The 26,094-nt window shown below is 36.3% G+C and overlaps 1 protein-coding gene across 1 annotated transcript; it reads right to left on the bottom strand.

Annotated features, from left to right (window-relative positions):
• Positions 1–6,950: 6,950 nt before the first annotated feature.
• On the bottom strand, positions 6,951–25,403 carry LOC143888454 (uncharacterized). The gene is made up of 5 exons (XM_077392904.1): positions 24,940–25,403; positions 10,008–10,173; positions 9,460–9,915; positions 7,952–8,597; positions 6,951–7,561 (listed from the first exon to the last, which is right to left on the bottom strand). Exons 1-5 carry the CDS (start codon positions 25,401–25,403, stop codon positions 6,951–6,953), a joined length of 2,343 nt encoding a protein of 780 aa, XP_077249019.1.
• Between the last annotated feature and the right edge of the window lie 691 nt (positions 25,404–26,094).

Below are 26,094 nucleotides of genomic sequence, written 5' to 3' on the forward strand. Positions count from 1 at the left end.
AAGTATATGATACAAAATTTCGTAATTAATTTTTGTGTAAAAAAAGTAAAAATATGTACGACACGGCCAAAAAAAAGTATATGATATGAAAAAAATGTTATTTAAAATATATGTAGAAAAAATAAGTAAAAATGTAGCTAAAAATAAATAAAAAAGTATTATATACTTTTTCTAAAATATATGTTTTTATATTTTTCTAAAAATATTTTCTAATGCTTTTTAACAAAGGACGGGGGTAGGATTGAAATTATGTCAGTTTAATGGGTGCCTTTGTTAAAAAGCATAAAGGAGGGTGTAGGATTGAAAATATGTGGGTTGAATGGGTGCTACTGTTAAAAAGCATAAAGGAAGGGGTAGGATTGAAAATATGTGGGTTGAATGGGTGCCTTTGTTAAAAAGCATAAAGTAGGGGTAGGATTGAAAATATGTGGGTTGAATGGGTGCCTTTGTTAGAAAAAGTAAAAAAAAGTGAGGCGTAAATTTTATAGATTTTTCAAAAAATTCAAAAAATCTTGGGCTTTTCCATCCAGCTTATTATAGTAGATATATATATATACTATTGAGATACCCCGTGCAATGCACAGGTCGAAGAAAAATGTATACTGTATTGCATATACAATGCGTTGGATATATGAGAAGATGAGGGCTAAATTTATGTTTCAATTAAGGGGTAGGCAATTTCGTGGATAGCTTTTGCTCATGGTGTGGCCCATCGAATGGACGGCTGGGATCATCCTATGGAGTGGGGCGAACCGTACTTTTTGAAAAATACTGGATCATAAGGGCATGCACCATATAAACTCTTTCCTTGAGATTTTATATGCTGTAAGCTCGTATAGTCCATTGGGACATGTAAGGTGATCTAAACCGTTCATTTGTTGACCCAGTATGTAGATAGAGTTTGGCCAAAAAAACCTTTTCCACAGGGACAAGTAGCATCAGCAACACTCTGTTACATGATTAATTTTGGCACAAAATGTCCGCCAACCTTCCAAAACCGAGTGCAACATGGCTGGTTTTTCTGGCTCACTTGCATTATGTGATGGACGGTCAGATCAAGTTAAGGTGGCCCTACTTTTGGCCTACAACATCATACAAATGTGAACGGGCCTAAAAGTCTAATATCATGGAGTGGGTCCTACTTTTCCGATCCCAACTCAGTAACGTTATCAAAGATTTGAGAATAAGAGGCATTTCAGTTATTCTACTAGTTGAAATGGATAGATGTTTGGAATCTGTTACCTATCTATTAGTGGAAAGAGTCTTATGAGGAAAACGACACCCAAAAGGCCATAGATTTGGGAATAAGGGCATTCTAGTCATTTTACAACTCCAAATGGATGGACGTTCGGCGGTACTCGTCTACCCGAGACACTCCAAAAGGCCTTTAACGACTTGAAATGCATCGTTATCTCCGTCCAAACTCCAAACCGTGAAGAGATGAGAAGACACAAAAACAAAACTCAATTAATAGAGGGTATGACCGTATGACCGGTTATTAATTGATTAGCTACAAAACTCAATTAATAGAGGGTATGACCGTATGACTGGGTATTAATTGATTAGCTGACGATAGGGAAGGACACATAGGACTTATAAAAGCAGACACCTGCTTCTAATATACCCTTTTCACGTGAAAGTGCACGTGGTGACAATTCAAATTTCCTTAATTCTGAAAAACAAAAAAACTTAGTATGCATATATATATATAGAGAGAACATTTCCTACACACTTGTGTAGGTAAGTTACCTACACACTCCTTAAAATACAGTGGGGGCCCACATTGTTTGGGTGATCCAAACAATTCATTTGAATGGTCCTCACATAGATTGGGTGTCCACAAAAAATTAGATCCATAGGATCATCCCAACCCTACGATTTGTGGAGGTAAAATGGACGTGTATAAACCTTCACAAATTAGTCCATTTTTTGCCTCCATAGTTTGAATGGTTAGGATGATCCTAAGGATCTGATTTTTTGTGGACACCCTATCTATGTGAGGACCATTCAAATGAATTGTTTGGATCATCCAAACAATGTGGGCCCCCACTGTATTTTAAGGTAGTGTGTAGGTAACTTACCTACACAAGTGTGTAGGAAATGTTCTCTCATATATATATATATATATATATATATACTAGTAAAAAACCCGTGCGATGCACGGGCCGACAAAGAACTGTACAGACCACGTCATAGGTTGATCCAAACCGTCCATGTGATGGAACACAACATAAATAGGTTGTGCCCCAAAAATCATTTCCATAGGCTGATCCTAGCCCTCCAATCTATATTCCTCTTAAATCGGAAGGTTAAGATCACCCTATAGATTTTTTATTAAAAAACTATAAAGGAGGGGGGTAAGATTAAATCATTTCCATAGGCTAATCCTAGCCCTCCAATCTATAGAGGTTCCATCATATGTTGTGCCTCATAAGGTGCCCGGAATTCGTCAATATTTTGAAAGGCGTCTTGAATCCGTAGTATTATGTAATATGTTCACAAATATCCGTAGTATTATGTAACATATGTACTCAATCCGTAATTTTGCAAAGAAAAAAATGTCCCTCTGTTGACTTTGTCAACTTTTTTTTATTACAAAAACATAAAGTATGGGGGTAGGATTGAAACTATGTAGCTTTAATGGGTGCCTTTCTTAAAAAGCATAAAAGAGGGGGTAGGATTGAAAATATGTGGGTTGAATGAGTGCCTTTGTTAAAAAAAAGTGAAAAAAAAGTGATGTGTAACTCATAGAATTTTGGGAGAAATTCAAATAATTCCCTCCTTTTCTCTTCTACTATATATATATATATATATATATATATATATAGCAGAAGCTCACCAAACTTATGGTGAGCTTAAGCGCCCAATCACATTGGGGCCTACTTTGTTAGGATGATCCAAAGCATTCATTTGAAAGGCCCTTACATAGATGGGGTGTGTACCAAAAATCAGCTCCATAGGATCATCCTAACCCATTCATTTGTGGAGGTCAAAATGGACAGACATTATTTGTCCACAAATCTGCCCATTTTTGTCCTCCACAAATGGAGGGGTTATGATGATCCTATGGAGCTGATTTTTGGTACACACCCTATCTATGATAGGGCCTTGCAAATGAATGGTTTGGATCACCACAGAAAATGTGAGACCCATGTGATTGGGGCACTTAAGCTCACCAATACTTTCCTTATATATATATATATATATATGAGGAATAAGATTGTGCGGTCGACCGCACCAAGTTTAGGTGTGCTTGAGGGCCACAAACTCATGTGGGCTCACTTTGTTAGGATGATCCAAATCATTCATTTGAAAGGCCCTTACATAGATGGGGTATGTACAAAAAATCAACTCCATAGGATCATCCTAACCCATCCATTTGTGGAGGTTAAAATGAACAGACACCGTTTGCCACAAGTCTGTCCATTTTTGCCCTCCACTTTTGGAGGGGTTAGGATGATCCAATGGACCTGATTTTTTGTACACACCCTATTTATGATGTGGCCTTGCAAATGAATGGTTTTGATCAGCACAAAAAATGTGGGACCCATGTGTTTGGGCCCTCGACCGCACCTAAACTTAGGTGCGCTCAACCGCACACTCCTTTTCCTCTACATATATATGAGAAAAGTGTAGCTACACATACGTGTAGCTAACTTAGCTACACCAATGACTTAAAATACAGTGGACTCACATTGTTTGGGGGATCCAAATCATTCATTTGGTCGGCCCTCACATAGATAGGGTGTGCTAAAAAAATCAACAATCAACTCCATTGGATGATTCCAACCCTTCAAACCGCGGAGGCAAAACTGGACAGATTTGTGAAGGTTTTTACACATCCATTTTTGCCTCCACAAATCGTAGGGTTGGGATGATCCTATGGAGCTGGTTTTTTGGGCACACCCTATCTATGTGAGGGCCCATCAAATGAATGGTTTGTATCACAGAAACAATGTGGGGCCCACTGTATTTTAAGGCGTTGGTGTAGCTAAGTTAGCTACACGTATGTGTAGCTACACTTTTCTCTCTCTCTCTCTCTCTCTCTCTCTCTCTCTATATATATATATATATATATATATATATATATATATATATATACACACACACACACACTAGTAAAAAACGTCGTGCAATTCACGGGCCGACAAAGAACTGTACAGACCACATCACAAGTTGATCCAAACTGTCCATGTGATGGAACACAACATAAATAGGTTGTGCCCCAAAAATAATTTCCATAGGCTGATCCTAGCCTTCCAATCTTATAGATGTTCCATAATATGTTGTTCCTCTTAAATCGGATGGTTAAGATCACCCCATAGATTTTTTTTATCAAAAAAGCATAAAGGAGGGGCGTAAGATTGAAATTATGTGGCTTTAATGGGTGCCTTTGTTAAAAAGCATAAAGGAGGAGGTAGGATTGAAAATATGTGTGTTGAATGGGTGCCTTTGTTAAAAAAAGTCAAAAAAAGTGATGTGTAATTTCGTAAAAAAATTTCTTATTTTCTCTTCTACTATATAGTATTAGATATATATAAATATATATATATATATATATATATATATATATAGAGAGAGAGAGAGAGAGAATAGAGTTCCTAAGGTGTCACCTCATATAGCTTATATGAGGTGGCGCTTAAAAACAAAAGGGGCCCAATTTGTTTGGATGATCCAAAGCATTCATTTGATAGGCCCTCACATAAATAGGGTGTGCCCAAAAAATGAACTTCATAAGATCATCCTAACCCTTCCATTTGTGGAGGTTGAAATGCATGCGTATAAACCTCCATAAATCTGCCCATTTTTAACCTCTATAAATGGAAGGGTTAGGATGATCCTATGGACCTAATTTTTTGTAGGCACCATATCCATCTAAGGGCCTTTCAAATGATTGGTTTCGATCACCCCAAAAATGTGGGCCCCTTAATTTTTGTGAGTGCCACCTCATATAAGCTATATGAGGTGACACCTTAGGAACTCTATTCTCATATATATATATATATATATATATATATATATATATATATATATATATATAGAGAGAGAGAGAGAGAGAGAGAGAGAACGGTTCCTACACATATGTGTAGAGAGTTCTCTATACACTAGCTTAAAATATAGTGGGGGCCCACATTGTTTGGGTGATCCAAGCCATCCATTTTAAAGGCCCTCACATAGATAGGGTGTCTACAAAAATTCAGATCCATAGGATCATCCTAACCATTCGAACTGTTGAGGCAAAAAATGGACTAATTTGTAAAGGTTTAAAGATATCCATTTTACCTCCACAAATCGTAGGGTTGGGATGATCCTATGGATCTGATTTTTTGTAGACACCCTATCTATGTGAGGGCCTTTAAAATGGATGGCTTGGATCACCCAAACAATGTGGGCCCCCACTGTATCTTAAGCTAGTATGTAGAGAACTCTCTACACATATGTGTAGGAACCGTTTTCTCATATATATATATATATATATATATATATATATATATATATATATATATGAGAAAATGGTTTCTACACACAAGTGCAGATAAGTTATCTACACACTAGCTTAAAATGCAGTGGAGGGCATATTGTTTGGGTGATCCAAACCATTCATTTGATTGGCCCTTACATAGATAGGGTGTCCATGAAAAATCAGCTCCATAGGATCATCCCAACCCTATGATTTGTGGAGGTAAATTGGACGTGTGTAAACCTTCACAAATCTGTCCATTTTTTGCCTCCACGGTTCGAAGGGTTAGGATGATCCAATGGAGCTGATTTTTTGTGGTCACCCTATCTATGTGAGGGCCAATCAAATGAATGATTTGGATCACCCAAACAATGTGGGCCTCCACTGTATTTTAAGCTAGTGTGTAGAGAACTCTCTACACATATGTGGGCCTCCATAGGATCACATTGTTTGAGTGATCCAAGCCATCCATTTTAAAGGCCCTCACATAGATAGGGTGTCTACAAAAAATTAGATCCATAGGATCATCCCAACCCTAAGATTTGTGGAGGTAAAATGGATGTCTTTAAACTTTCACAAATTAGTTCATTTTTTGCCTCCAAAGTTCGAATGGTTAGGATGATCCTATGGATCTGATTTTTTGTGGACACCCTATCTATGAGAGGGCCTTAAAAATGAATGGTTTGGATCACCCAAATAATGTGGGCCCCACTGTATTTTAAGCTACTGTGTAGATAACTTATCTACACATGTGTATAGGAACCGTTCTCTCTCTCTCTCTCTCTCTCTATATATATATATATATATATATATACATAGAGAGAGAGAAAAAAAAATCATAAAGAATTGATTTGATCAAGGCAAAGATGTATTACGCATCAGTAGAGGTGTCTTTTGGACTTCAACCTTTACTTAGTGTAGGTATATCGAGTTTATCAAGTACTTGGTGAACTTACGTCTTGAACCTAGCACTTTGAGTAATAAACTGAGACAACATATCACACACACAATATAAAAAAGGCATAAGCAAGTTCATACGGTGTCGCACTTTTCGGCCATGTGCTATACCCTGCTTTCATGAGCGCTCTAGAGAATTTACCTCAATTCTCATAGGAAGCGGCCACACTTCCACACTCATATAGGTGTATCTATCAGAAGTGCCCTGTAACTACGCACCCTACTGACAATCAGCTAGTCAGCTATAGATAACATTAAGAGTCCTACAACTCATCATCTTATCGTTAGATGTTGCACCCACACCATAGGGTTAGGCTTAGTGAACTTAATTCACATGCAACTTGGTGCAAAACAGATCACTCAAATAACTTGTTTTTCCCATTGAACCTACTTCTTGGGATCTCCAGTCAGATAGGTTGGGTTCCTATTATAGGTGATCTAAACAATGGGCTTCAGCCCCATCCCCCTCGATGTGCTCATGACTAAATTTATATTTGGTATCAATTGATCTTACATAATCTATGGTTATCACTCAATTCTTCAACAATTGTCTTATGGAGTTATGCCTCCGACGAATGTGTTGGGATTTACCATTATATACATTATTACATGCACTTCCAATAACAGCTTGACAATCACAGTGGATTGTAATACTAGGTACTGACTTATTCCAAAGTGGAGTATCAGACAGAAGGTTTTTAAGCCATTCGGCTTCCTCACTTGCTTTCTCTAAAGCAATGAACTCAGACTCCATAGTGGATCTGGCTATACAGGTTTGCTTGGTAGATCTCCAAGAAACTGCCGCACTTCTTAGAGTGAAAACATATCCACTCCTAGATTTAGTCTCAAATCCTGATACCCAATAGGCGTCGCTATACCCCTCTACTACAACATGATATTTAGTGAAATGTAAACCATAGTTTATGGTTCCTTTAAGATATTTCAATACTCTAATTAGTGCTTCCCACTGATCACTACCAGGATTACTGGTATAGCTACTAAGTCTACCTACTGCATAGGCTATATCTGGCCTAGTGCAGTTCATCAAATACATTAGATTCCCTATAACTCTAGAGTATTCAACTGGATTTACTCCACTTTCTTTATTCTTACATAACCTTATACTAGAATCATAAGGGATAGCTACAGGTTTACAATCAAATTGATTAAACCTCAATATTTTTTCTACATAATGAGACTGAGTTAAAATTATTTCTTCTGGGTTTCTTTTTATTTTAATACCTAGGATTACATCTACCTTTCCCATATCTTTCATATCAAAATTATTTGATAAAATTTTTTTAGTGTCCTTAATTACACTTATGACTGTTCCGATGATCAACATATGATCTATATATAGACAAACAATAACACCACTGTCCTCACTAAATTTGCTATAAACACACTTATCTGATTCATTTATTATGAGTCCATTTGATAGCATTACACTATCAGACTTCTCATGCCATTGTTTTGGTGCTTATTTTAAACCATATAGAGATTTTATAATTTTACACACCTTATGCTCTTGACCTTGGATTACAAAGCCTTCATGTTGATCCATATAGATCTCCTCATCTAATTCACCATTCAGAAATTCTGTTTTGACATCCATTTGATGGTTTTCCAGGTTATACATTACAACTATGGCAATTAAGATTCTTATTGTAGTTATTCTGGTTACAGGTGAATAGGTGTCAAAGAAGTTCATTCCTTCTTTTTGCTTAAACCCTTTAGCTACTAGTCTAGCTTTGTACTTATCTACAGTTCCATCAGTTTTTAATTTATTCTTAAAGATCCATTTGCAACAGTTAGGTTTACAACCAGAAGGCAGATTAGTCAAGATCCATGTCCCATTACTCAAAATTGAGTCTATTTCGCTCTTGACCGCTTCTTTCCAGAATGAAAAATATGGAAATGACATTGCCTCTTTATATGTCTTTGGATCTCCTTCTAGAAGATAGGCAATGATCTCTGGACCAAAGTTTTTCTCTATTCTTACCCTTTTACTTCTAGGTTCTACTGATTCCTCAAACACTTGATGGTCTGAATCTATAGATTCAATGGGTCTTTTAAGTGTGTTCTCACTTAGACTAGTCTTATAAGGGAATAAGGTTTCAAATAATTCAGCATCTCTGGATTCTATTATGGTGTTAGGTTGCATATCAACATGACTGACCTATAAATCAAGAACCTATATGCACTACTGTTTTGTGCATAACCAATGAATGCACAATCAACAGTCGTAGGACCTAACTTGGCACTCTTAGGATCTGGAATCCTAACTTTAGCTAAGCACCCCCACACTTTAAGGTATTTAAAATGTGATTTTCTATTCTTCCATAACTCGTAAGGAGTTTTGTCAGAATCTTTAAAAGGTATCTTATTCAGAATATAACAAGTAGAGATAAGAGCCTCTCCCCATAAATTTTGTGGTAATCCTGAACTACCTAACATAGAGTTTACCATGTTCATTAGAGTTCGATTTTTATGTTCAGCAACTCCATTTGCTGTGGGGAGTATGGTACTGTAACTTGATGTATTATGCCATGGTTTTCACAAAATTCATTAAAAGCATTAGAGGTGTATTCACCACCTCTATCAGATCTTAAAATTTTGATCTTATTTTCTAACTGATTCTCTACTTCAGTTTTATATGTAATGAATTTATCACAAGATTCATCTTTATTTATAATAAGATAAACAATACAATATATAGAGAAATTATCTATAAATGTAATAAAATACCTTTTACCTCCTCTAGTTAAAACATTGTTTAAATCACATACATCACTGTGAATTAAACTTAATAGTTCTGTTTTTCTCTCTTCTACCTTATGAAATGGTTTCTTTGAATATTTTGATTGCACACATACTTCACATTTATCCACTACTTGATCACTTTTAGGAATTAGACCTATTGTCATCATTTTCTTTAAAGAAGCATAGTTAACATGACCTAGCCTACCATGCCATAAACAAGAAGAATCAATAATATAAGCAGAAGAAGAAGAAGCTTTATTCATAATGTTCTCAGTTACGTTCAGTTTGAATAAACCCTCACTGGAATAACCCTTTTCCACAAATTCACGACTCTTAGTGATTACAAATTTATCGGCCTCAAAAACAAGTTTGAAACCTTTCTTGATCAGAAGTGGCCCAGATACCAGATTATTTCTTATATCTGGTACATGAAGGACATCACAGAGCTTCAGAACCTTTCCATAGGTAAGCTTCAACAGCATTGTTCCTTTACCAGCCACAACAGATGATGACGAGTTTCCCATGAAAAGCAGCTCTCCATCCCCTACCATCTCGTAGAAAGAAAATACACTCCTGTCACTACAGATGTGTCTGGTGGCACCAGTATCCACCCACCAGTCCTTCATGTTACTAACCAGGTTCACTTCAGATACTACAGCCAACATATATTGATCTTCAGCCACATTTGCATGAGGCGCATTGTTTCCTTGATGGTTTTTTTTCTTATCATTTTTCTGACAGTTTTTAGCATATTGACCTGCTTTCCCACACACAAAGCAGTTACCCTTCTTCTTCTTGAAATCCTTATTATTTTTCATGAAATGACCTTTCCTGATCCAAGCCCAGGTTTAGAAGAGGTTTTCTTTCCAGATGAAGATTTAGTGAGATTTGCCTTAGAGTTAAACTCATAGGCCTTAGATTTCTGTTTTCTGAAATGGTTTTCCTCTTCAGTTCTAAGATTAACAAACAAGTCTTCAAGAGAAAAATCATTCCTGTCATGCAATAATATGTCTTGGAATTTGTCCCATGAAAGTGGTAGTTTTTTAATAATTGGACCAATTTGGATCTGTTCTTCTATTTTGATCCCTCTAGCAAGTATGTCAGAAACAATCAACTGGATCTCATTCACTTGATCCATAATTGATCTACCATCCACCATCTGATATCGAAAATATTTTCAATAAGATGTTTCTTAGAACCCGCTGCTTCGACTATATATTTCTGCTCTAGAGTTTCCCACAACTCTTTAGCAGACTCAATTATAAGAAAACACATCAAACAACTGATTACAGAGATAACTCAGTATATGTCCTTTACAGAGATAATTATCTCTTTTGCTTTTTCCAGTGAGATGGGTTCTTGCAAGTTCTTCCTCATTAGGTGATGGTTCAGGATCAGTCAAGATATAGTCTAGCTTCAGAAAGATCAGAAAGAATCGCATCTTTTCTTGCCATCTATCGAAATCCGATCAGTCAAATTTTTCAGGTTTTTCGGTTTGGGAAGCCATGGTGATTAATTTCCAGTAATCGAAATCCCAAAATTACAGATCACATATCGTATAGATTCGCCTTAAGATTGATAGAAATGTGATGTGCAAATCCATAATTTAGGATTCAAGAATACCTTGTACCGAATTAATATTGTAACTTTGAACAGAAATGAACAGTAACTATTTTTCACTGCAAGAATTAACTGTAAACAAATCGAGAAATCGTTAGACCACTTAACTGTAAACAACGTGATAGTTGCTTCTTTAGTTGGCATCGATATTAGTGGAGGTTGATAATTGCATGATCTAGCTTATCTCTTCTTTTGTGATTAATTTGTGAGAACTTGTGAAACTTATAAAAACATTAGGAAGAATTGTAGGAATACCATATGTTGTTGTGCTGATTTTTGTTAAGCATGTCCAAGTCTTCATTGAAGTCATGTTGGTTCAGATAAGATGAAAATTTTTCTAATATATCTTGTTCTAGAGTCTATGATCCTTGTACAGAACCAGCACATTCATTTCTGTTTTTCAGCCCAGTTATATTTTTGTGTGTGCCCAGTTCAGAACATATTTTAGCTGAAATGTGTTTGTATATTTGTTCAGTTCATAACCTGTTCTAGTTTAAATGTGCATGTGTATGTTTGTAAGTGTGCCTATGAGTGTATGCTTATGAAAGTATGTGTGTGTGTATGTGTGTTTGTGTGAACGTGTGTATGTATATATGCTTATATGAGTGTGTGTGTGTGTGTGTGTGTGTGAGTGTATGTGTGTGCAAATATGTGTGTGTGAGTGTGTAAATATGTGTCTATCACATCGGGCATGTGTTTAGTTTAGTCTCTATATTCATATGTATGTGCATCCCATTCATTTACAATTCAGTTCATGTTTTGTGCCATAAATTCAGTCCCTATTTTTGCACAAGTTCAGCCACAAATTAAGTCCCTGTTTTTGCACAAGTTCAGTCCATCAATCAGCCCTTTGTTTTGCAAAAGTTCTGTCCACAATTCAGTCCCTATTTTGCACTAAGTTATGTCCACAATTCAGTCCATGTTTTGCATTAAATTCAGTTCACAATTCGAATACATGATTCAGCCCCTGTTTGTATGGTTCAAGTACATGATTCAACCCCTGTTTTGTATGGTTTAAATCCATGATTAGCCTCTGTTTTGCACAATTCTGTCCATTTGGTTTCTTGTCATTGTATGAGTGTGTGCTCGTATGTGTACATGGCTGTAAGTAGCTGTGAATATATATATGTGCATGTGTGTGAAGGTGTGTGTATACGAGTATGTAGATGAATGTGTATATGTGTGTAAATGTCTATGTGTGTGTTTATATGTAGCTGTCTATGTGAGCAAATATATATATATATATATATATATATATATATATATATATATGTGTGTGTGTGTGTGTGTGTGTGTGTGAATGTGTTTATGTCTGTGTGTGTGTGCCTTTATGTACATGTGAATGAGTGTGTGAGTGTGTTAGTGTATATATATGTATGTGTATGCAAGTATATGTGTATTTGTGAGTGTGTATGGATGTCTGTGAGTGTGTATGTGTAGATATTTGTGTGTGTGTGTGTGTGCTTGAGTGAGTATGTGTGTGTAGAGGTGTGTGAATATATGTGTGTGTACGTGTGTGTGTGTGTGTGTGTGTGTGTGTGAATGTGTACGAGTGTGTTTATATGTGTGTGTGTGTGTCTTTGAATATGTGTGTGGGTGTGTGTCTGTATGCATGTATATGTGTGTGTGTGTGTGTATGTATATGTATAAGTGAATCGATTATTTCAGGATTAATTGGAATTAAAAATTACACAAATTGCTAGCCAAAGTTATGATGCTCTGATTTAGGTGTTACTTCATTTTGATGTTTCATTTAACCTATCTTACAAATTGATAAGTTCATAGGACTTTAGCTGAGAAATAGTGCTCTATTGTAGGACCAAATGATAATGTTCTAGAGTGAAATGAGTTAGTTGATTCGGATATCAAGTTTTAACTATTATTTGTTCTAAGTGAGGTTATACTCTATTTTTACAACAATGGCAACGTTAATATTATGATGAAATTGTTCTTTGCATTTGTTTTATTGCCAGCATGATACTGAGTTAATTTTGGTATCGAATATGATATTTATAGGGTCAAGGACAGGAATTACAGTCAGTTTATGTACATTTTGTTACTATGAATTGGATATGGCATGATATATGTTTACTTTATAGTGACCTTATTGACATTAAAATAATAAGAAATCATGGCAATTTTATTTAGTAAAATACAAGTTCTAGATGTTGTCTTCCTTTTAGAATAGTTTGTGAAAGGCTTCTTCATATCTGTAATAATCTTTCAATAAAAAATTTTCCTAATTAACTAGCCAATTTGAGTCGTTGCTTATCAAAATGTCTGTTTTGCTTGTTCTGATTAGTGATATAGTATCTGCATTATATATGGTGTGTTCATTGATTTTAATGATGGTTGCCTATCAGCGTATAGTAGTATACATTAGATGTAAATTTTAGGTTGCATTAATCTCATATGTAGGTTATCATTTGTTGCTTAGTAGTGGAATAACTGACAGGTTCCGTTTGGATAATGATTTTAAATTTGGTTCAGGTATATATCTTGTTATTGATAGAATTTGGTCTAATTTCCTTTTTGGTTAAAGTAAGTAAGACAGGTATATCATTCCCTTCCATTATCAATGTAATAATATCCATGCAACTGTGTAGGATTTGTTGTTCTCTTTCATTTGACATAGACGAATTCAGGAACCATAGGTGATAAATTGAGTAATTGTCTCATAGCAGTGACCCTTATTTAGATACCAACTTCACCAAGATTCAATAAACTATGTAAAATCAATCTATATGTTTAGTTTTAATCAGTGAAGGTATAATTTTATTTTGATATGTTAGTATTCCTCATGGTTTTTTATTCTGTCAATTTTTGTTATATAGACTCTGTTATAATAGATATAATACCTAGCTAAGCAAAACGAAATATTTTTTAAGAGCATTATGCCTGTATGTTTAGATTAGATGAACTCTCTCTCTCTCTCTCTCTCTCTCTCTCTCTCTCTCTCTCTTATAATGCATGTATGTTCTAGTTTATTAGAATGCATGTAAAATAATCATTATTTCATGTATAAGGTATGTTTGAATGCTTGAGAAGGTCAGGTCAGGTTGGGTTTATTTTTTTATATTTGGATTAACACTTTGGCATAGTTGTTTGAACCCATTATGTAGTGCTATGATGGCGCTAGCTGGAGCCTCCCCTTTTAGGAGACAGGTTTTGTCTCAGTAGAAAAGTTTTCCTCTTTATGAGACCATTACGGTCTCATTAGAGATGCACCTGTAGGAGGCTTGCCTAGCCTCATTTACAGAATACTCCCCATTTTTTGTTAAAGACTAACTTAGTCTTTTAGATAGTTAGCCCTATTCATCATAACAAGGGCAATGATAAGGATACTTGGAGCCCACCTTTGTGTCTAGGAGACTTGCCCAGTCTCACAAGCACCCTTGTTTATTAGAGAGTCTTTGACTTATATTTACCATTTTGGTAGCTTTAGTAGAGAGTCTCTGACTCATTTGCACTTCCTTTTTAGTGATATTAGTGAGGAGTTTCTCCTTTAGAGTTGTTGTCACTCTCTTTGGTTAGAGACTAACTCAGTCTTATTAGAGTTTACCTATTTGGGATTTTTAGCTTTCATAGTGGGGTGTTTGTTTGTTTGCTTGAGGTCTTATCCATTTTCATTTACCTTGGGACACTAGTTTGTTTGTTTTGGGATCATTACATTTTTAGTGAGTTTGTTTGTTTGGGGTTTTCCCTTTAGCCCTAAGGTATGGCCCTATTGTGCTGTTTGGTATGTTCCAATTTTAAGGGTAAAAATATTTTACAAATCTAAAAATACTTGAAAACACCAAAAACAGTGAAACATCTTTAAAATACAAAAAACATTTGAAAACTTTAAAAACTTCAAAACATTTAAAAAATAAAATTTTTAGAAGTAGTTAGGAAAGTTTGTTTCCGAACTACGTTAGCTTGATCCTCTTCCACGAGGTACGTAGGCAGCTTGGGATTTTTATCCCAAGTTCAATCAAACTTTGTAAATAGAACTTTGTAAATCTTTTTAAAAAAATCATCATTCATACAACTTTAAAACATGTTTTCGAAAAGCTCTTCCTTTAGAGTTAGGAGTTTGTCCTAGATAGAGTGTTTTGGTTGTTGTGTGTTTGTTTTAGAGTTTGTCCTAGTTAGGAACGCTTCTGCCAGTCAAACTTTGTAAGTCTTTTTTTAAAAAAATCATCATTCATACAACTTTAAAACCTATTTTCGAAAAGCTCTTCATTTAGAGTTAGGAGTTTGTCTTAGATATAGTGTTTTGGTTGTTGTGTGTTTCTTTTAGAGTTGGGAGTTTGTCCTAGCTAGGAACGCCTCTGTCCGGTTAGTTGGCAATCCATATCGCCGATTGATGACTAGAATATGATGCGTTAGTCTGCCCATTATTTTTCTTAGGACATACAGCATCGTTACTCATAGGATATAGGAACCATCTGCATTAGTTTAAGGCTAACTTGCATTTAGTTAGGGCATATAGGAAGTCTTAAAATTCACAATTCACTTTAGCCTAGATAACGTTCCAAAAACTTTAAAAATCAGTCGGTCTTTTAGGTTGAGTCTAGTTTAGTGGTCTGGATGTCTTAGGCATTATAGTTTAGAATAGGCGCGAAGAACTACGTTGCCTTGATTCTCGTGGAGGCGAGGATACGTAGGCAGCTTTGGATCAACACCAGACCATCCAAAGAATCGGACGAATACTAGAGTTTAGGGTCTGCTGTTAGTATTTTAGGAGTTGTGTTTGTTGTTCTCTACTGTTTATTGCATAGGATCATGTTAGTGTGCTTTTATTCTTTGATTGATAGTGATTTGTCATTTGCAGTTTTTAGTTATAGCCGTTATCTATTCACTATAGACTTGTTTAGTTGTAGTTTATCATGCTTAGCCTTAGCCTTTTTTGTTCTTTACAGTTTTCATTACTGCTCATACTCTTGCTTAGTTATAAGTTATTCCCCGCTTTCTTTATTGTCTTAACTCATGTGTAGCTGTAGTTCTTTCATTTGTTTATCTCATCATATACATACATTCATTTTTCTGCATATACAGGATCTTATATTATATTAGGCGTTATGTGTTCGCCCTAATTTATAGGCGCTATGTGTTCGCCCTATTGTATACAGGCGCTATGTGTTCGCCCTAAGTTCCATTTCATTATTCTTTCATCTGTCTGTCATTTTGTTTATTCTTTATTTCGTTTACTGTATTCGTAATTCATTTTATGATTAACTATTAGGTTTAGATTTCTTTTCTTGTACAGACCTTATACCTTTAGCTGTAGCATGCATGTGTTTGCCCATCAGAACTTAGACACCCATTAAGTATGACACTCATAACTTAGCCATGCTTAGGTGACATTTATTTTATTTAGTTTGTATGTGCTAATTATCCCCGGGTCATGCATGTTTCAGTAAATATTTTTTCTCGGAGATGTTTGTTCCCATTTCACATGATTTTTGCCCAAAACTCTTCAAATTTAATAATAAATAGCATAAGAGACCAAGTGCTTGCACTTGGGTGGATTGAGATGCTCTTAGGACCTTCATCATCCGTAATCAGGCACGGATCCATATATATTTCTGGTTATCCATTGCATAGGGGATTTGTTTTTGGGGTTCCATCGCCTATCCATGGATGGCGACTCTGAGTTATTTTTAGGTACGTCTTGGTTCCAGCCTAATCCCCGAATCAAGAGGTATCTTGTAAGCACAAGGGTCTACTCTCCTATCTTGTTTTGATGATTCTAAACATAATTGATTGTGTTTTTGAATACTAATCAATTTGCTTTGAAGTGTTGTGTTTAAAATAGGATTGATCATTGAAGAAACCAACACACAACATGGTCATGCTTGAAGATGTACCCAACAAGAGTCAAAGGAGCTAAGTGAAGCTCACCTCATCTCTCAAGCAAGCATACACAAGGTGGAAGATCAATTGAAGACCAAGACTAAAGAGAAATTGAAAGCTACATAGGTATCATTGTACATCCCTTCTCTTTAGCTTTTCAAGTCAAGGCAAAGTGTTTTAAAAAATAGTTTTCAAAAACACTTAAAGAACTTTAAAGGTTTAGTTAATGGTTATGTGATGGACCAACATGTTGGGACCTTCATAAACATTCCAAAATTATCATAGGAGTTGAGTTCCAAAAGCCAAAATTCAAAAAAGCAATAAAAACTCAAAATATGCTGATTTTTAGGCTTCTCGGAACTCCGAGATTTTTCTCGGAGCTGAGCTCGGAACTCCGAGAAATGGTCCAGTAGCTTCTGGCCATTTTCTCGGAACTTCGAGAAATGGTCCAGTAGAATATTTTCTTCTTCTGGCCGTTCTCTCAGAACTCCGAGAATTCTCGGAGCTCCGAGAATTCTCGGAGCTCCGAGAATTCTCGGAGCTCCGAGAATGGTTCTCGGAACTCCGAGAACCTCGCGACGGACCAAAATATAGCCGTTGGGATTTGAATTAATTCTTGGTTTTTTGTTATCTACACCCCCAAACGGTCATATTTTGATGAGGGACTATATATATAACATCAAGAAGATTATTTCCTCTCTCTTGATCATTTGAAAAATTCCCTTAAGCATTCAAGCAAACTTGCAACCCTTTCAAGCTTAAGATTTTGATTTTTCCAAACTTGCCTTGTACTTGCAAATCTATTGAGTTTGGATTTAGAGCTATCATTTGCAACCATCATTGAAGAGCAATCAAGGGACTACAAAGAGCATCAAGCTTTCAAGAAGAAGCCAAGCTATCTCTCTTCTAATTCTTGTAAAGGTGTAAGGGCATCCTATCTTAATTCCCTAGAGAGCAATCGCTTAGAACTCGGCGAAGAAGGAGAGTCATTGTAAAGGTGTAAGGGCATCCTCATTTAATATCCCTTGGAAGTGTAACCGCCTCGGAGCCGGGCATCGTGGAGGTCTCGCATAGTGGAAATCCTTAAGGACGATCTTAAGAAGAGTGGAGTAGGGCTTTGCCCGAACCACTATACATCGGTGTGTCTCTTCCATTTTCTTGCACTTTCATTCTTTTTGGTTTAACATTTCACTTTGTCTTTCAATCTTATTTGCACTAACCAAAAATTCAATCAAGAGAAGAAAATTCAAATTAGGGTTTATAATTAATTTTCAAAAGGGTTAATTAAGTGTTAAAATCAATTCACCCCCCCTCTTGTTTATTTCAATTGGTATCAAAGCCTCGTCTCTAAGCTTTTAAAACCCTAACCGGTCTAGAGTAAAGATTCTAAAATGGCAAACCATCCTCAACACCATGAAGGTTACTCAAACACTAGGCCACCCTATTTTGATGGAACAAACTATGGTTTTTGGAAAACTAAAATGAAAATCTTCTTAACCCAAGATTATGAAATGTGGAGAGCCATTAATAATGAATATACATTACCCACAAGAAATTTAAATGATTAGACCGAAGCCGAACAACAAGCTTCAAATTATAATGCCAAAGCCATAAATTCCCTTATTTGTGCTTTGTCTCCCGGAGAATTCAATAGAGTATCTAATTTGAATTCGGCTAAGGAAATTTGGGATACCTTAGAAGTCACCCATGAGGGAACCAACCAAGTCAAAGAATCTAAAATGAACCATCTTTTTGGGCAATATGAACTCTTTCAAATGACACCCGATGAAACAATTGCCGACATTTACACTAGATTCACTAATCTTGTAAATGGACTAAGGGGACTTGGAAAATAATTTTCTAATAGAGATTTAGTGACCAAAATCCTTAGGTCCCTACCTTTGTCATGGGAATCCAAAACCTCCGCAATCACGGAAGCCAAGGACATGAATACGTTGAACCTAGATGAACTAATAGGGTCCTTGATAACCCATGAAATGATTTTCAAAACAAAAGCACCCGAAATTGAAACTAAAATTGAAAAAGGAAAAGGAGTTGCTTTTGCTTGTAATGTAGGTGACAATGAAGATACAAAGGAAGACATGGAAGATGAAGTTGCCCTCCTAACAAGAATGATCAAATTCTTGCAAAGGAATATGAGAGGCATGAGAAATAGAAGGACCAATCCTCCATTCAAGAAGAAAGAAGAACTTGGTGATGGATCTTCTCAACCCCGATGCTACGGTTGCAAAAAAGCTTGGACACATTCGCCCGGATTGTCCACTCAACAATGAGCCTACTTCAAATAATCGCTTCAAGAGAAGAGAAGGCAAGAAAGGAATGACCGCCACATGGGATGAGGAAATTGAAAGCGAAGGCGAACAAAACGATGGGGAAGATTGCTTGATAGCAAGAAACGTTTGCTTCATGGCCTCAACAAACGACAATAGCGAGGTAAACACTTTAAATGATGTCATTGTCTTAAAAGAAGTTCTAGATTCCTTACAAAATGCACATGATGAACTTGAGATTCAATTTGATAAAAATGCATCACTTGAAAACTCTCTTGCTAACTTGACAAAAGAATTTGGTTGGTTAAAGAAATATCATGAATTTTTAGATGATGAAAATGAAAAATACAAAGTAGAAATTCATAAGTTAAATGCTACCATTAAGATTTTGAATGAAAATCGACAAGAGCTTTCTATTGAAAACAACAAGCTAAAGCATGAAAATGGTAAACTATCTTTTGAATATGATGAACTAAAGAAACTTTTTAAAAAATTTGAAAATAGTTCATTGAAATTGGATAGGCTTGTTAATATTCAAAGAATGTCAAGTGACAAAAGTGGACTTGGACATAAATGGAATACTACAATATCTAACTGTAAAAACAAACTTGAAAAGGCTTCTTCTAGTGGTACCAAAATTTGTTTTTTCTGTGGTCTAGAAGGTCATTATAAGGTTGCTTGCATGCATGCTAAACAAGATAAAATCAAATTGAACTCTAAAGTGAAAATAAATGAACATAGCAAGATTAGGAAGATTTGGGTACCTAAGGGATCTCACTTGCCTATTCATATGTATGTATGCCTTAAAAGCCATAACAAGAAGAACACATGGTACCTTGATAGTGGATGCTCTAGACACATGACAGGAGACCTTACTCAATTCGCATCCCTATCACTCAAGGATGGTGGAGACGTTACCTTTGGAGATGATAAGAAAGGAAAAGTCAAAGGTGAAGGCACCATAGGTAACTCTACCTCTCCCATACATGATGTACTCTTTGTTGATGGCTTGTCCCATAATCTTATTAGCATTAGTCATTATGTGATAATGGTTTTGAAGTAGTCTTCAATCCCGACAAATGCATTGTTAAAAATAAGATAGATGGAAAAGTAAAATTCATAGGTTCTAGAGACAATAACATTTACACCATTGGACTAGATGATCTTAGACTCCAAAATGTGACTTGTCTTAATGCCATTAGTGAAGATTCTTGGCTATGGCATAGGAGGTTGGGTCATGCCGGAATGGATCTCATTTCGACCCTCTCCTCAAAAGAAGTTGTTAGAGGATTGCCTAAGTTCAAATACACCAAAGATAACATTTGTAGAACTTGTCAATTAGGGAAACAATTGAAGAGCTCATTTGCCCCTAAAAATATGATTTCAACCTCCTACCCCTTGGAACTACTTCATATGGATCTTTTTGGACCAATGAAGACTAGTAGCCTAGGAGGAAAGAGGTACGTGTTTGTAGTTGTGGATGACTACTCACGATTTACATGGGTCATATTTCTAGCACACAAAGATGAAACTTATGAAAACTTCCTTACATTGTGCAATCAAATACAAAATGAAAAAGGTGTTGCTATCTCTTACATTAGAAGTGATCATGGAACAGAATTTGAAAATGTACATTTTGACACTTACTGTAATGAACATGGCATAAAACATAGTTTTTCCGCACCTAGAACACCTCAACAAAATGGAGTTGTAGAAAGAAAGAATCGTACTCTCCAAGAAATGGCTAGAACTATGTTGCATGAAAATGATCTCCCTAAATATTTTTGGGCGGAAGCGGTTAGCACCGCTTGCTATATCATAAACAGGGTATATTTAAGGCCAATTTCTAAGAAAACACCTTATGAGCTTTTGAAAAATTTGAAACCAAATATAAGCTATTTTAGAGTGTTTGGATGTAAATGCTTCATTTTAAACATTAAAGATAATCGACACAAATTTGATAAGAAGTCGGATGATGGAATTTTCTTAGGGTATTCTTCACATAGCAAGGCATATAGAGTATTTAATAGAAGAACTCTAGTTGTACAAGAATCCATGCATGTGACATTTGATGAGAGAGAGCCAACACCTCAAGAAATGCCACATGATGAGGATGAACCCATTGAACATCTTTTTCGTAAATTAAGTGCTCCTCCTCATGCATCTACAAGTCATACACTACCTAGTGAGGAAGTAGAAAATGAAAATGATAACTCACCACCTAGGGATAGGAGAACATTGGTAGATCATCCTGAATCCTAAATTTTAGGTGATGTCACATCGCCAGTGAGAACTAGATCATACTATCGTAGTGTGAGTAACAATTTGGCGTTCCTATCCGAATTAGAACCTAAATCCATCAAAGAAGCTGAAAAGGATGAATATTGGTTGATGGCTATGCAAGAAGAGTTAAGTCAATTCGAAAGGAACAAGGTGTGGAGGCTAGTGCCTAGACCTAGTGATCATCCAGTCATTGGCACGAGATGGGTGTATAGAAATAAATTGGATGAAAATGGAATTATCACTAGAAATAAAGCTAGGCTGGTAGCCCAAGGGTACAATCAGGAGGAGGGAATAGACTATGATGAGACATTTGCTCCTGTTGCCCGTATGGAAGCTATTAGGATACTCTTGGCATATGCATCTCATAAAGGATTTAAATTATATCAAATGGATGTCAAAAGTGCCTTCCTAAATGGCTATATCCAAGAGGAAGTGTATGTTGAGCAACCTCCAGGTTTTGAAGACTTCAAACATCCAAATCATGTCTTCAGGCTTGATAAAGCTTTGTATGGGTTAAAGCAAGCTCCTAAAGCTTGGTATGAGAGGCTTTGCACTTTCTTGGTTGAAAAAAAATTTGAGATGGGAAAGGTGGATAAAACATTGTTTATCAAAAGAGAAAATCAAGATATCCTCCTTGTCCAGATATATGTAGATGATACCATATGTGGCTCAACTAATCAAAAATTGTGTGATGAATTTGCAACTTTAATGAAAAATGAATTTGAAATGAGCATGATGGGTGAGTTAACCTATTTCTTAGGACTCCAAATTAAACAATACAAAAATAGAATATTTTTAAATCAAGAAAAATATACAAAGGAGTTATTAAAGAAGTATGGCATGGATAGCAGTAAGACATCAAGAATTTTCATGAGTACTACTGCTAAGCTAGAAAATGATGAATTTGGCAAATCTGTGGACCAGAAGATGTATAGGGGTATGATAAGTAGTTTACTCTATTTGACAGCCAGCAGACCAGACATTATGTTTACTGTCTGTCTCTGTGCTCGATTTCAATCGGATCCAAAAGAGTCTCACCTATCAGCAGTCAAGAAGATCTTCAAGTATTTAAGAGGAACACAAAGTCTAGGACTATGGTATGAAAGATCATCTTCCTTTACTCTCATCGGATATTCAGATGCAAACTTCGCCGGATGTAGAGTAGATAGGAAAAGCACTAGTGGGACTTGCCAATTCTTGGGTAAATCACTTGTTTCATGGTTTAGCAAGAAGCAAAATTCAGTAGCTCTGTCCACAACAGAAGCAGAATATGTGGCAGCTGGAGCTTGTTGTGCTCAAGTCCTATGGATGAAAAGCACATTGAAGGACTATTGTATTAAAATGGAAAATATTCTCATCTAATGTGACAACACTAGTGCTATAAGCTTAACAAAGAACCCCATACAACACTCAAGAATAAAACACATTGAGATTAGGCACCACTTCATTAGATATCACTCACAAAAAGGGGATATTTGCTTAAAGTATATCAACACTGAAGATCAATTAGTGGATATCTTTACAAAACCCCTTAGTGATGATAGAATTTGTTATATCCAAAGTTCCTTAAACATTTGGAGTGCGGATCAAGTCAAAGAAATTGCCAAATAAATACTTTGTGCCTTTCACCAGCTTATCTATATAGTATTTATATATATCATCTTTGTTTGGTAGTATCTGCATGAATGAGATGTCAAATATTAATCTTAAAAATCACTTAATTGGTACTCTTAGCCTTCTTAGTTTTCTAAGTTGGAGAGGTACTTTCACTTTAATTAAAATACCTAACATTTTGACATATGTCAACATCTCGATCATGAACAGGTATATGTGCATTACTTGGTTATATATATTTTTATACCATAAGCATTGATTTAGGGGGAGTACCTAACTCAATCTTTATCTACTCCTAAATTGCTTTATTTTTTACACCCTTTTCTGTCGATGACAAAAGGGGGAGAAGTTTGAAATTGATTATCTATTCAATTGACTTTATGCACCATATGCTTTTAATTGTTATCATTTATTTGTGTGCATATATTGAGGGGGAGTTCCAGTATTCACTTGCCTACTATGTCACTCCACACACACCTCATAATCAATTTTGTCTGTCATTATCAAAAAGGGGGAGATTGTAAGCCTAAGGGTCTACTCTCCTATCTTGTTTTGATGATTCTAAACATAATTGATTGTGTTTTTGAATACTAATCAATTTGCTTTGAAGTATTGTGTTTAAGATAGGATTGATCATTGAAGAAACCAACACACAAAATGGTCATGCTTGAAGATGTACCCAACAAGAGTCAAATGAGCTAAGTGAAGCTCACCTCATCTCTCAAGCAAGCATACACAAGGTGGAAGATCAATTGAAGACCATGACTAAAGAGAAATTGAAAGCTACATAGGTATCATTGTACATCCCTTCTCTTTAGCTTTTCAAGTCAAGGCAAAGTGTTTTAAAAAATAGTTTTCAAAAACACTTAAAGAAGTTTAAAGGTTTAGTGAATGGTTATGTGGTGGACCAACATGTTGGGACCTTCATAAACATTCCAAAATTATCATAGGAGTTGAGTTCCAAAAGCCAAAAATCAAAAAAGTAATAAAAACTCAAAATATGCTGATTTTTAGGCTTCTCGGAACTCCGAGATTTTTCTCGGAGCTGAGCTCGGAACTCCGAGAAATGGTCCAGTAGCTTCTGGCCATTTTCTCGGAACTCCGAGAAATTTTCTCGGAACTCCGAGAAATTTTCTCGGAACTCCGAGAAATGGTCCGGTAGAATATTTTCTTCTTCTGGCCGTTCTCTCGGAACTCCGAGAACCTCGCGACAGACCAAAATATAGCCGTTGGGATTTGAATTAATTCTTGGTTTTTTGTTATCTACACCCCCAAACGGTCATATTTTGATGAGGGACTATATATAACATCAAGAGGATTATTTCCTCTCTCTTGATCATTTGAAAATTTCCCTTAAGCATTCAAGCAAACTTGCAACCCTTTCAAGCTTAAAATTTTGATTTTTCCAAACTTGCCTTGTACTTGCAAATCTATTGAGTTTGAATTTAGAGCTATCATTTGCAACCATCATTGAAGAGCAATCAAGGGACTACAAAGAGCATCAAGCTTTCAAGAAGAAGCCAAGCTATCTCTCTTCTAATTCTTGTAAAGGTGTAAGGGCATCCTATCTTAATTCCCTAGAGAGCAATCGCTTAGAACTCGGCGAAGAAGGAGAGTCATTGTAAAGGTGTAAGGGCATCCTCATTTAATATCTCTTGGAAGTGTAACCGCCTCGGAGCCGGGCATCGTGGAGGTCTCGCATAGTGGAAATCCTTAAGGACGATCTTAAGAAGAGTGGAGTAGGGCTTTGCCCGAACCACTATACATCGGTGTGTCTCTTCCATTATCTTGCACTTTCATTCTTTTTGGTTTAACATTTCACTTTGTCTTTCAATCTTATTTGCACTAACCAAAAATTCAATCAAGAGAAGAAAATTCAAATTAGGGTTTATAATTAATTTTCAAAAGGGTTAATTAAGTGTTAAAATCAATTCACCCCCCCCCTCTTGTTTATTTCATATCTCTTCATTTCTATCACCACTCGTGCTATGCTATGATGGTGGCACCGTTTCGAGAGTTCCTTGGTAGAGCTCTCCTCTCATGTGGATGATCCAAAGGACCGACGGGGGACCCGTTCTCTTATCGTCGCCTCCTCTGGATCGGGGTCCACACTTGGCTTTGACAATCATGTCATCAATGTATAGCTCTACTTCCTTGTGAATCAAGTCATGAAAGAGGGTAGTTGCAGCCCTTTGATACGTTGCACCAGCATTTTTGAGACGAAATGGCATCACCCTGTAGCAATAGGTTCCCCACTGCGTAGTGAACGATGTCTTAGTCTTGTCTTCTAGAGCCATCTTTAATTGGTTGTACCCCGAAAAACCATCCATAAAGGAGAGTAAGGCATGACTTGCCATGTTATCGACGAGAACGTCAATGTGGGGCAAGGGAAAGTCATCATTTTGACTAGCTTTATTTAGATCTCTGAAATCGACGCAGAAACTCACTCTTCCATCCTTCTTAGGTACTGGGACAATGTTCGGTAACAACTTGGGATATATGACGACCTCTAGAAATCCTGCTTTTAACTGGTTTGTCACTTCATCTTTCATTTTAAGAAGCCATTCAGGCCTCATCTTTCTGAGCTTTTATTTCTTCGGCTTAGCTTCGGGGTAGAGAGGGATATGATGCTGGACAAATGTCCTCACTTAATCCTGGCATATCCTTGTATGACCAGGCAAAGACTTCTTTGAATTCTTTTAACAATTTAATTAATTCCGCACCCTCTTCAGGGCATAAGGTTTTGCCAATCTTAATCTCCTGAGGGAGCGATTCAGTGTTTATATTAATAATTTCAAACTCATCTTCTAATGGTTTTACTCGACGTTGCTCCCTTCGTTCGATTAGTTTTTTAGTCTTGAGGGGAGTTTCGTCAGCATCCTCGTCTTAGGAGGTTTGTTCGATGTTATTTAAAGTATTAGTTTCAATATTATCAAGTGACAAAGGCGAGTACACAGAAAGTTCTTTGATTGATTCAAAAGATACATCGGAAGAACTGACTGACGCGCCTTGTTCAGGCTCATTTACATTTGAAACATTTTCAGAAGAGGAGTCAGAATCAGAAGAAGAGTCTGACTCAGAGGAGGAGAAATCTGTATCCGAAAGGATAGCTGCAATAAGGAACGGGATAAAGGTGTCTGTCCAGTTGGAGAGCTCTGAACTGCCAGCATTAGTAATCATACTTTGAGGAGAGAACAGCAGAGCGGGTTCCCTAATCATGCAGAATGTCGGAGGGTTTTCTTGGAACATTGATCGCATCAGTACCGG

Source organism: Tasmannia lanceolata, unplaced genomic scaffold (genome assembly GCF_043159265.1).
Source record: "Tasmannia lanceolata isolate RefF3 unplaced genomic scaffold, GAP_Taslan_0.1 ptg000002l, whole genome shotgun sequence".
NCBI lineage: Eukaryota > Viridiplantae > Streptophyta > Magnoliopsida > Canellales > Winteraceae > Tasmannia > Tasmannia lanceolata.

Bases quoted from the DNA above. Each gene is read 5' to 3' on its own strand.
- LOC143888454 (XM_077392904.1), bottom strand. From the start codon at position 25,403: ATGAGGCCTGAATGGCTTCTTAAAATGAAAGATGAAGTGACAAACCAG. The intron at 10,174-24,939 runs GTGTGGACCCCG...ATTGCATGACAG, and splicing joins GACATGATTGTCAAAGCCAA to GAATGATTTTTCTCTTGAAG. The intron at 8,598-9,459 runs GTAACTGAGAAC...CTTGATTTATAG, and splicing joins AGGGTTTATTCAAACTGAAC to GTCAGTCATGTTGATATGCA.